Below are 12549 nucleotides of genomic sequence, written 5' to 3'. Positions count from 1 at the left end.
TAGTGGCGCATTGTAAGAGCTAGGAACATCGGCACTAGGCCTGGGTGATAAACACACTAGGTAAGAGCTAGGAGTATCAACACTAGGCCTGGGTGATAAACACACTAGGTAAGAGCTAGGAGTATCAACACTAGGCCTGGGTGATAAACACACTAGGTAAGAGCTAGGAGTATCAACACTAGGCCTGGGTGATAAACACACTAGGTAAGAGCTAGGAGTATCAACACTAGGCCTGGGTGATAAACACACCAGGTAAGAGCTAGGAGTATCAACACTAGGCCTGGGTGATAAACACACTAGGTAAGAGCTAGGAGTATCAACACTAGGCCTGGGTGATGTGAAACACACTAGGTAAGAGCTAGGAGTATCAGCACTAGGCCTGGGTGATAAACACACTAGGTAAGAGCTAGGAGTATCAACACTAGGCCTGGGTGATAAACACACTAGGTAAGAGCTAGGAGTATCAACACTAGGCCTGGGTGATAAACACACTAGGTAAGAGCTAGGAGTATCAACACTAGGCCTGGGTGATAAACACACTAGGTAAGAGCTAGGAGTATCAACACTAGGCCTGGGTGATAAACACACTAGGTAAGAGCTAGGAACATCAACACTAGGCCTGGGTGATAAACACACTAGGTAAGAGCTAGGAGTAGGGCTGCGCGATTAATCGTAAAAAGACCACAATCTCGATTCATAGACCTATGCGATCTCATTTCTAAATGACGGCGATTCTGATGTATTTGCATTTGCGTCAAAATGGAGATCAATTTCATTAAACACTTGCTCCTATTATCCTCTCTTCCTCACTCACACAGCGCTCACTGCCGCTGCCCTCTCGAGGGGTTTAAGAAAATGATCAAGACGCTACTTAATACTTTTCAAATGTTGCATTGTCTGCTCTGTACACCTAGTGTCGAACGACGGTCGAGAGAACTGCGTGATGATGTGATGAGGTTTTATTTGTATTATTTATTCTAAAGCTGTAACTGAACATTCTATTTCAGGTTAAAACCATAATTGAACATTCTAAAGCCCTAAGCGAACATTCATTACTGATGAAGCAATCACACCTAAGTTTATTCATACATTTTACATTCTAGTTTGTTTTATGTGTAGCAGCATTTAAGTGAATCACTTTGATTAAGTGTTCTAAAATAAGAGAGGAAAAGAGACTAGTTATTTTGTATTACAAGAGACTTTTAAGTTTAAGTCAAGCACTTTGTTATAAGTTAAGATATAAGTTATGTAAGTGCAATAAATGTTTTTATAAAATAAAAATAAAAAATAACCGTGAGAGAATCGTGATCTCAATTCTTAGGGAGGAAAATCGTGATTCACATTTTTAGCAAGAATCGCCCTGCCCTAGCTAGGAGTATCATCACTAGGCCTGGGTCAAAGAAATTCACATCACAATAATGATCTGGAATTCTTACGATATCTACGTCACGATATCCGTTTCTGTATGCAATATCACAACATGAATAATCAAATTGCTGTTCATTGCATCAAACTGGATGATAATATAAAGTGTGAAAACAAATGTTCAAATAACCTCCCCTCAAATATTGAAGATCTCATTTTGCGAACATTTGGTTATTATTCATTCGGATGACTATAATATAATATAAGTTCACAGCAATACGATCCCGTTATGATAAAACAATAATATCGACCAACCCTAATCCATACTTACACAAAGGCTCTTTGGTGTTATTTCCATCTGTGTTGCTGCATAATGGTTATATACATCAAGCAGGTTCCTGTTCGTAACCCACTGCCTTCCCTGCGCCCCTCTGGTCTCCGCCAGGCTGCCGGACCAACAGCACGTCGGCGTCCACTAACAACGTGTACAGCGTCAACTCCTCTCAGCCGCTGGCCTCCTACAACCTCAGCTCCCTGCCTGCGGGGCCCGGGGCCGGAGCGGGGGCCATCACCATGGCAGCAGCACAGGCTGTACAGGCCACCGCACAGGTAACGCATTTCTTAACGTGAACTTTAGACGCTCAACAGCCGGTGTGTTGAAGGGACACGGCGACGTTGTGGGACATGTTCTCACCCTCTTCCCCTCTGTGCGTTCGGTAGAAAGCAATCCGACCACAAGCTAGCCTAGCTTAGCACAAATGAATGGAAGCGGATACGGACCCGCTTGCCTAGCTGTTGGCCAAAAAACACTTCTCCCAGAGTTTTAAGGTAGGCTAGTGGTCCGTATTAGCTTCCATTAATTTGTTCATGGTGAAGGAAGGCTTTTTTACTTGGGATGTGTATTGGTATTCGAATAGTCGTTAAATTATAAAACATCTAATTATGTGAATATTGTTTTGTCAATATTGTGAAAATTAAAAACTGGCAACTACACTGTATAGTGTATTGAGAGGGGACCCTATTAACTGTTAACAGCTGGGAGAACAGAAAATAAAGAGACCGGAGATGTTGCATGGTAGCAACGTTTTGTACGCTTGCCATGTTGTTTCACGAAGTTCACACATTTCAAGCATCAGTGATATAACTTTCAGAATGAATTATTTTGTTCCTGAAAAAGTAACGTTGGCCTGCTGCCACTCCTAATTATAATCTAGCTGTTAGAAATGACAGCAGCCAGCTAGCTCGCTTGTTTGATTATGCCAAGTTTGCTATTAAGTAGGGAGGGGGGGGGGGGGTTAATTAGTATTTGAAGTCCCAGTGTCTGATCAGCTACATTGTCTGAGGCTTTTCACAGCCAACACTAGGATCTATCAAGGATGGTGCAACAAACCAAGAGCAGCCTGGGGAGAATAGCTTGTTGATGAGGGAGGTTGAAGGAGAAGAGTAACATTAACAGACGGACCACAAAGGAACCAGAAATATTGCGGTGATGTGCAGGAATCATCTTCATATTCTCAAGTCGTCATCATTTCAGTCCACGTGACGTATATCTGTAACTAGATCGGTGTACTTAATAAACTGCATCACCCTGCAAAAACATCAAGCGATGTTCATATTGCTTTAGAATATTCAACAGAGTAATTTGCTTTAATTTGGCTACAAGGGTTTAGAGACGGGACTGGACATGGCAGCTTTCCCCTCCAGAATGTATTTGAATCGGCTTGATGCGGGCAAAAGAGTTGTTTGGAGAATGCCTCTTAGCGGAATTGTTTGTCTGATTGGTCGGCTGTTTAGTTTCTAGCCAATCTCCCTCTCACGCCCCGGGCTCTGCTGGGTTCTGATGCGAACGTTAACGCCGCCACTAACCACATTAGCTCGCTTGCTAACATGGTTACAGTGAATATCTCTCCGATCGTGACGATGTAGAGCTCCCTCTTTGGCTCCTAGGAACTAGTATCTTAGCAGGACTTTACCCATTTGTTAGTGCAGTAAACGGTTTGCCTACCAAGCAAGGCTGCAATGCGGAAATCTTGATTATGCTGCCCTGCAGAAGCTAACCGCAGTAACTACATTTTGATCTTCTCAATATCTGTTTTATCTTGTGACAAAGTTTCAATCTTGCTCTGTTTTAGAGGAAAATGGTATAAAGAATTGCAGTAACTACAAAATCACTGGATAGTCAAGGAACTTTAAAGCCATTTTTCTCAGTTCCACTGTTTGCGTAGTTACTGCGGTTAGCTTCTGCAGGGCAGTGTAGTTGTCAATCAAGATTCGATGTCAATCAAAGCAGTCTAATGAATGGGAGAGAGACAAGCTGCCTTAACTGGACAGGTTTGAGAAACGTACCACTGAAACCAACCAGGTTATACAAATGGTTAAGGTTGTGTATCGTATATCATAGTCCTCTCTCTGCTCAGATTGCACGAACATTTTAAGAGTCAACTTTCTTTGCCCATTCTCTAGTGTTTGTTGAGGTGTTTTATACACAGTATATCTTTATATGTATCGTATCACCATATTCTTGCCAATACACAGTAGGGATGATGGGCACAAGTAATGTTTTCCCAGATCATGTACTCGCATGAATTACTGAGTAGCGCTTTAGGGAAATCTATCTTTAGAACGATGCACAGCAATACACCCGATGCTTAATGCGTATCGTCAGTCAAAACAGTCGGTTACCATTTGTAATAATTACATTACCTCCACTCTGTCTCCAGCAGGTCTCTGCTCATGGAACGGCATATTTTTTGAGAAAAGCGAGTTTTTGATTAAAAACATCATTGGGAGAGGCGGTTAGGTGGCCGAGCGGAGATTGCGTTCGTCACCAACCCCGGAGCTGTGAGCTGGATTCGCTGTGAGCTGGATTCGCCTGTTCGAATCCAGCTCACAGCTCCGGGGTTGTCACCAGCTTGGCTGGCCGTCTGCACTAATACAATTGGCTGTATTAGAGGGTGGGAGAAGCTGGCGGGGTGGGTCCGGGTCCTTGTAAACAGCGACTCCTACAGTTCGGTCGGGGCGCCTGCTAAGCGCGGATAGGACTTGAGGGGGATAGTGTGATCCTCCCACACGCTACGCCCTCTCGATGAGAATCCGCGCTGCCAGGTGAAAAGAAGCGGTGATTGGCTGGACGTGTGTCGGAGGAAGCACGTGGTAGCCTCCACTCTCCCAGATGATCTGACTGTGGGGGGTAAGTGCGCAGCGACCAGGAAGGGACTGGGAATTGGCATACGACTAACATTGGGATGGGAGAAAATCGGAGGAAAATGGAGGGGGGAAAAGATTAAAAAAAAAAAAAAAAAAACATCATTGGGAGGACAGCACAGGCGCTGTTTCGCCTTTTTCACCACAGAATCTGTGTGTTGACCATGTCAGGTCCTCTGTGATGTGGACTCCCAGGTACTTTAAACTGCTCACCCTGTCCACAATAGCCCCATATATCCGCAGTGACGTGTGTGTCCCCTGCTGTTTTACCAACGTTCAGGAGTAGGCTGTTATCCCGGCACCAGCGTGCCAGTTCATCAACCTCCTCCCGATAGGCCTTCTCGTCATTGTTAGAGATCAGCCCCACCACCACTGTGTCGTCCGCAAACTTCACTATGGAGTTAGAGCTGAACCTGGCCACACAGTCATGTGTGTACAGTGAATACAGCAGGGGGCTCAGAACGCAGTAGATTGAAATAAAGGTGTTCTATTTCAATTTCAACCTGATCTTTGTTTCCATATGAAGTATCATAAAATGTATCATATGAAATGTATAATTTATTAAATGTATCAAATATATTAACATTATAGACCAGAACATTACCTCAAGTGACTTTACGTTGCATTAACATTGAATTTGTCAACATGCTTCTCACCACTGATAATGGGCTTTGGACTGAAGACTTCATTATGTCAATGTTTAATTTTCTTTCATTTAGGGCACCTCATACATTTACTGATGTAACTCCCTGACCATGCATGCTATATTTACACATGTGGTATTGCTGGATTCAGCACAACCACACCTTTCCGAAAAAGCCCTCATATGTGTTTCTATGACAATCCATGGCAGAGCTACTACAAAGTAAATGAGAACATTCTGCATAGATATTCATTTTTTACATTTCCGCTTATTTTAAGTATGTGTACATAGGTATATATTTCCTACATGCATAAAGATATTCACATCCAGGTTTTTCTATTAGGTTAAGCAACTATCTGACTGGTAGCATGTCAAGTTTGAAAGCTCTTGGAGCTTGTATTATTAATCTACATGAGTTTATATGTCTCAACTCTCATACGGCCAGGCTATATTTTTTCGTTATTTTTTCCTTTGTGGGTGTATAACTATCTATCAATTTAGCAAGTTTTGCAGTAAAATATTTTTATACAAGAATCCATTTCATATATGGGAGACCTTAGAGATGAGGAAAAACATGCTTGTGTTTTGTTCTACCTCCGGTAGGGGTATCTCAAAAACTAAAGCCCTTTTTGACAGTTTGTCACAGCACTAATAGGGGTGTAACGATTCGACCCCACTTCGATTCGATTACGATTCTTCAGGCAACGATTCAATGCATCATGAAATCTCTTCATTTGACCACGATTCGATTCAATGCGATTAGATACATTTTCTATCAGGTAATTCCCCCAAAAAATATGTATACACAAATGTGGCTGGGGGAACTGATTCACTCAACATGAATGGACTAGGTAAATAAAAAATCTATAATTTAAATAAAAAATGTACTTACATTTTCAAATCGATGCGGTTGAATCGTCACTTTAGGATCGATGCATTGTTACACCCCTACTACTATACAATATACCGTTTTACTCAATGTCCCTATGTAGAGCTGCCGCGGTATTGATGTTTTCCTTTACCGCACAAATTTGCGAAATATTTCCTACCGCCGCGGTTATTACCGCACACAAAAAAAAAATTTGAATGCATTTTTTTTTTAGTAGTCTACTCTTTATAGCATATAGCCTGCCTCTAGTCTAAATGTCTATCTTTAGAGGATGACTTTGCAGCATGAATATTGTTTGGGATTCGGCAAGCACGCTTCGTTATTGAAAGTGAAACACGGATTCGAAGTCTCCCCTCTGGTCGTGCGCCGTTCACTCGGTGTCGCGGGCAGGGGTGGTAGCGCCCGGCGGTTACCCCCCGACCCTTTCTTCTTCTTATTATTATTATTATTATTATTATTATTATTATTATTATTATTATAAAGTTACTACCGGTACTTATGATTAACAAAGGCATTCGTTTTGTGGCATAAACGTTATATAGTTACACGTTCAATAACATCAGCGTATTTACCGGACCATAGCAAGGCAAGCATTACTCAATTCATATCTCAGTTCCTTTCTTTGCTCAGAGCGTGCTGAGTTGTACCCATTCTGCGGTCTGTTAATAAAGTTTTCAATCAGACAAGTGTATAGAACGAAGGGCTTTTATTATAACATTTGTTGCAGTAAAATCATTATGCCTCGTTTAGTACTCCTGAGGAGCGATGGTAATCCACTCCGGCGGGGAGCTAACGTTATTAGCCGTGTTGTGAGCTTTGATCAATGGCTGACATTCAGGACGTAAAAAACTAATATGCGCTTGCCGATTGGTGGTAAAACACTGCAGGACGCTCCAACGTGTGACGCGTCTCTCTTCTGACCAATCAGTGGTCTGCAGTGTTTCACCTGACTTTTCTGGTACCCAATAGGGTCGCTTGGAACCTCGACAGAGGAGTAGGGTATATCTGCAGAGCCGCAAGCCCAACGAGAGCAGTGTACTTTATTATTATTATAAAAAACAGCGGTGATGCGGTATTCAGCCTAACTCTGCGGTGGGCGTGATGTAACAGCGATACCGCGGTAATCGCGGCAGCTCGCTATACTTGCAAGTACTAACTATACTATACAATAATCACAAGTTCTTTCTTGTATATGAATATGACTTCATCATCAAGCCATTCTTTTGCACTGCACAGATCAATTTAGACTTGGACCTGTAATTCCTCCATTGATGTGTAAATGACTGTGTGTCTCAGATGAAGGAGGGCCGGAGGACGTCCAGCCTGAAGGCCAGCTACGAGGCCATCAAGAACAACGACTTCCAGCTGGGGAGGGAGTTCTCCTCCCTGTCCCGGGACGCCTCGGGCTACTCCTCCTCCGCCCTGGCCTCCACCCTCACACAGACGCTCACCCCAACCTCCACCTCCGACTCCAGAGGACGCAAGTCTAAGTGAGTTGGGAGATTCTCTCGTGCGCATTACCAGGGGTGTAATGTCCAAATCACCAATGGACCGGACACTTTGTATGTTGTATTTTAATGTTGTTTTGTGTTGGGTTTAGTTCTTTATTGCATTTTACCATCTTGCCAGAAGGAAATGGAAGCGATACGTTTGTTCTGTGTAAAGAACTTTATTCATCAACAAAACTGATTCATCAACTAAACTGATTCATCAACTAAACTGATTCATCCACTCAACTGATTCATCAACAAAACTAAGAGCATTGAAATAAGGTAATCTCCGTCTGATCATCCTGTGCGTAGGGCTGGGCGATATGGCCTCTAAATGATATTGCGATATATCTTGGCTATATCACGATACACGATATATATCGCGATATTTTTACATTTCCTCTAAAGCACTTAAAAATGCTTGATTTAACCCTTTGATGCATACAGTCACGCCAACATGATGATTCTAGTAGTCCCTGCAACATATGTCTGCATTAAACCATTCCTATTTATACTCTAGTCATTAGTGGTTTCTATTAGAATTATTTTTTTTGCAAAAGGGGTAAATCGCAACAAACTAATTTAACAAAACAGTTTTTATTCAAGGCAATTGCAAAATTCACATGAAAATAAAGTGCCACATGATGTAGGCCTACATACTGTAGCTTATTTCTGTAGAGTTCAAGCTCAATGAGCCGTAACAAAAACAGCTCAATGAAAAAGTGCAGAAACCCCATTACATATGAAAATTACATAAATGAAAGTGCACTCTTTGTCCATGCCACTAGACATTTTAAAATAACATAAATGAAAGTGCACTCTTTGTCCATGCCACTAGACATTTTAAAATAACATAAATGAAAGTGTACTCTTTGTCCATACCAGTAGGCATTTTAAAATAACATAAATGAAATTGCACTCTTTGTCCATGCCACTAGACATTTTAAATTAAAGTACACCTTTTTTTTTTTTTACACATAATGTCAAACAACAGGTCTGGTCAAAAACTTTTTTGTGCATGGTTGTGTCCTGTGTGTTTGACAACCAGTCAGTACCAACAGATATCTAGAGGTTTTGTGCCAAAAACACAAGCCTATCAACTAGGGATGCACCGAATGGGAAATTCTTGGCCGATACCGAAAATAGGAAACAGTTGGCCAAAAACCGAATGCCGAAAGGCCGAAAATGATTAATATGAATATATATATAATGTATTTTTTATTTTTGGCTACCTGATTATGGCAAAAGACATGATTATGGCAAAACTTAACTTAAATAATATTAATAATCTCTATTATGGGCCCACAAAACATTTATTCAGCACTTTTGAATGCATACATTAATTCCAGACTGACTGCTGAAAGATTGTACAATTTAAACATTTTCTCTTTGCATACAACAAAATGTGCATTAAAGTCAAGTGCATTTTCTTTTCTCTGTAGGATAACTACAATAAAGTGCATTCAGAACAAATCTTCTATGCTTTTATGCTTTAAAACTGCATAAAGATCTGTATAAAGACACACACACACACACAAGAGGTGTTGATGTACTTGATGTTTGTTTGTTGTTTTGCATATTTGAAATAAACTTCAATCAAATCAAACCCCCCCTCTTAAAAACAAAAACCTGTTTAACCTAGCCATCTATAAAACATCATGCTAAAACTGTGAAACAAATGTCATACTCCCCTAAAGAAAGAAATGCATAGCAAACATGACTCAGTTATGCAATAGTGCTGCTGCTTTTTATTTTGTTAAAATCTTTTAGTTAATAAGACTAAAAGACTACAATATGACTACAACGATTCATGACGGCTTCCTGTCCTTGCATTTCCGGTTTAACGTAAAATGTTCAACAGATTGCTGCTAATTAAACACTTCATGGAAACGGAGTAACGTTAATGGTATGTCGAGTTCATACGTGTAGTGTGAACTCCAAGCTCCAAGCCCCATTTCATGTATGCACGAGGAGACATAATAATGATAATCTAGCGTTGATTTCAGGAAGATTCGATCAGGCGAAAAATGACAACGTGATAAGTGGATTCCACTAAAACGCTATTTTCGCGTCTTTTTCCTGGAATTACTCAGAAGCACCCAAACTATATTCATATTCAAAACGGTATAAAACTGAAATGTACGGATGAAAAAATAATGTTTTTTGCATGTTGACTGGAAGCAACTCACTGACATTTGACTGTGTTATTAGATCCATAGCTATAGGGTTGGGCATCGTTTGGATTTGAACTATTCCGATTCTCCATTTCGATTCCTGTTATAAACGATTCTCGATTCCGATTCTTTGAGGTGCAGGTCAAAACAGGTCATAGCTTATTTTGCAGGAGTTTTTTTTATTTTTGTGAAAAATCTTAAATTTTTTCACACTATTCACATTGTCAGTTGACTTGATACAGTTTAATTTGGTTGCTGTACTGTAACTAGGGTATTAATTAACAAAGTAAAAGTTCCAGAACCGGAAGTTAGGAACCGGTTCCTATTAGAACCGGTTCTCGGTGCCAAACCCTACATAGCTATAATATAAAATATAGGTTTAGCTCTACAAACAAGGTGAGCGTTTACATGGGGTTAATGGACGGCAAGGCCAGATGCACTTCCCGGAAGGGCGTGGCACCCAATGTGTTAATGGAATGCATTTATATAGCTCTTTTATCCAAAGCACTTATGCCTCACATTAGGGCTGCAACTAACGATTATTTTGGTAGTCACTAATCCGTCTTATTTTTTCGATTAGTCGACTAATCTAACTATTATTTCTGTCGCACCCTCCATCTCTGCTTCCTGTGGGCGTAGCTCCTTTTCCGGGCTCCAGTGCATGTTTTACCTCACATGCTCAAGTCTGCACACCTGTGAATGTCACCCTGTTGTCCAGTCCCTCTGCTTTAGGGTTAGGGTTTCAACTTATGCCTCACATTCGCCCATTCACTCACACATTCACACACCAACGGCAGGAAGCACCATGCAAGGTGCCAACCTGCTCAAGGACACTTCGACATGCTGCCCGGGAGGAACGGGAATCGAATTGGAAAAACGTCCTATTACCAGGCGACCGCCCCACTGTCACCCCCACCGAAGAAATAGTACTGCTTGGGGGGGGGGGGGGGGGGGGAGAGAAACAAAGTGCCCAGATTCCGGGAATATAGTTTAGATACCCCCGTTTCACAGCATGCTTTGCATTTTGCCCAGGGCAAGTGAAAACACTATTTGGAGGCATAAGTGGAGTTTGTCTTTTGGTTGCCCGGATGGGCAAGTGGGGGGGGGGGGGAAGGGGCGTTCTTTAAAAAAAATTATTTTATTGTTTTAGAGACTGCGAAACCACCTTTTATTCGCTATTCACACAACATGAGATATATCAGTCCATAAACACTTTTTTTTTTTTTTTTATCCACTTTTTCTCCCATTTTTTCTATATTTTCTCCCATCCCAATTTCGTATCATCCAATTCAACCCTCCCCTGTCATGAACGCTGTTTCTTGCCTCCCACAAGCCGGCTGCAATGTGGACTAAGTCATACATAGCACAAGTCCCCTCCGGTACTTGAGGAAACAGCAGTCGCATCTTTTCACCTGCGCAGCTCGATCTCTGTGTCGAGGAGTAACGCGTGGGAGGCTCACGCTGCCCCCGACACTTCCTGATTCTACTGCGCAGGCGCACCAACCGACTTGTAGGAGTCGCTTGTTCACAACGTTCGATCCCCACCCTTCAGTTTTCCCTCCCCGTAATACGGCCAATGTGTATTACTGCGGACGACCAGCTAAACTGAAAACAATGTGGAGAGCTGGATTCGAACACGCGAATCCTAGCGTCTCCACACTGGTGGCGAGTGCCTTGCCCACTACACCACCTAGCCGCCTAGTCCATAAACACTTTAACGTGCGCTGCCTCTCTCACGGTCTTCGACATGCAAACATGCGAACATGCACCAGCTGTCCATTTTCTGTGGTGCTGAAATCTTGCCTTTTGTTTCACTCGCCTGCCTGTGCAGAAGTGGAAACAGCCTGGCTCGTCACAGCTCGCTCCCATTCGCTTATTGCTTATTGACAGCGGAAGAGTGCGCCCGAGTGCTTCCGCGTTTTCCCTGATTGGCTGCGACACGCCCCGCGGCAGGCGCGGCAGCCGCAGAGCGGAGCGGCAGAGCTTGCGGCATTATGTAGGCATAATCGCAGATGATTTTCATTCGAAGCTTAGCTCACCTGGCAGCCCTGCGTTGGTTACAAGTTCGAATCCCTTAAATTTTTTTTTTTTTTTTTTTTTTATAAACGTGTATTCTTTCGCCGGTTAAGGTTAGGCATGGTTAAGGTTAAGGTTAGGCATTGTTTCGGAGTTGGTTAAGGTTAGAAGGGTTAAGTTTAGGCGCTGTTAAGGAGCTGGTTAAGGTTAGAGTTTGTCTTAGAGAATGGCAATATTCTTTCTATGGTTAAGGTTAGGCATGGTTAAGGTTAAGGTTAGGCATTGTTTCGGAGTTGGTTAAGGTTAGAAGGGTTAAGTTTAGGCGCTGTTAAGGAGCTGGTTAAGGTTAGAGTTTGTCTTAGAGAATGGCAATAGACAGCCTATTTCCGCACTGCCGCTCTCTCGCGCTGCCGCGGTCACATGGTCACATTGTCACATTCTTGCACTCTTCCGCTGTCAATAAGCTACACGCCTCCCATTCACTGTCAACAAATCCCACAGTAACTCTGTAGCTACCAGTCGTTTTCTTGCTAGCAACGTGCTACTGCTACTCAGGCGCCGTTAGGGAAATACTTAGGGCTCCGCTGTTTAACTTACACAGCCAGATTCAGCGGAGGTTCACTGTCGTTTGTAGATTCTGCAAAGAGCAGAATCTAGTTAGCTAGTTAGCTAAGAGCGTTAGCTAACTAGTGCCGCCTGCCCAGCTGTAATGTTAAAGTTTAAACTAGCGTTAGCTAACTAGTGCCGCCTGCCCAGCTGTAATGTTAA

General features: G+C 42.3%; 1 protein-coding gene across 1 annotated transcript in view; it reads left to right on the top strand.

Annotated features, from left to right (window-relative positions):
* ing3 (inhibitor of growth family, member 3) overlaps nt 1-12549 on the top strand; it is a 37428-nt gene that overhangs the window by 17449 nt on the left and 7430 nt on the right. Inside the window, exons 8-9 of the mRNA XM_084330249.1 lie at nt 1811-1974; nt 7398-7591. Of these exons, the coding sequence (XP_084186375.1) occupies nt 1811-1974; nt 7398-7591 (358 nt within the window). The remainder of the gene's footprint in view (nt 1-1810; nt 1975-7397; nt 7592-12549) is intronic.

This window comes from Notolepis coatsorum (genome assembly GCF_963971535.1).
Source record: "Notolepis coatsorum genome assembly, chromosome: 15".
Taxonomy (NCBI): Eukaryota; Metazoa; Chordata; class Actinopteri; order Aulopiformes; family Paralepididae; genus Notolepis; species Notolepis coatsorum.
This window is presented reverse-complemented; position numbering and strand designations above follow the sequence as displayed.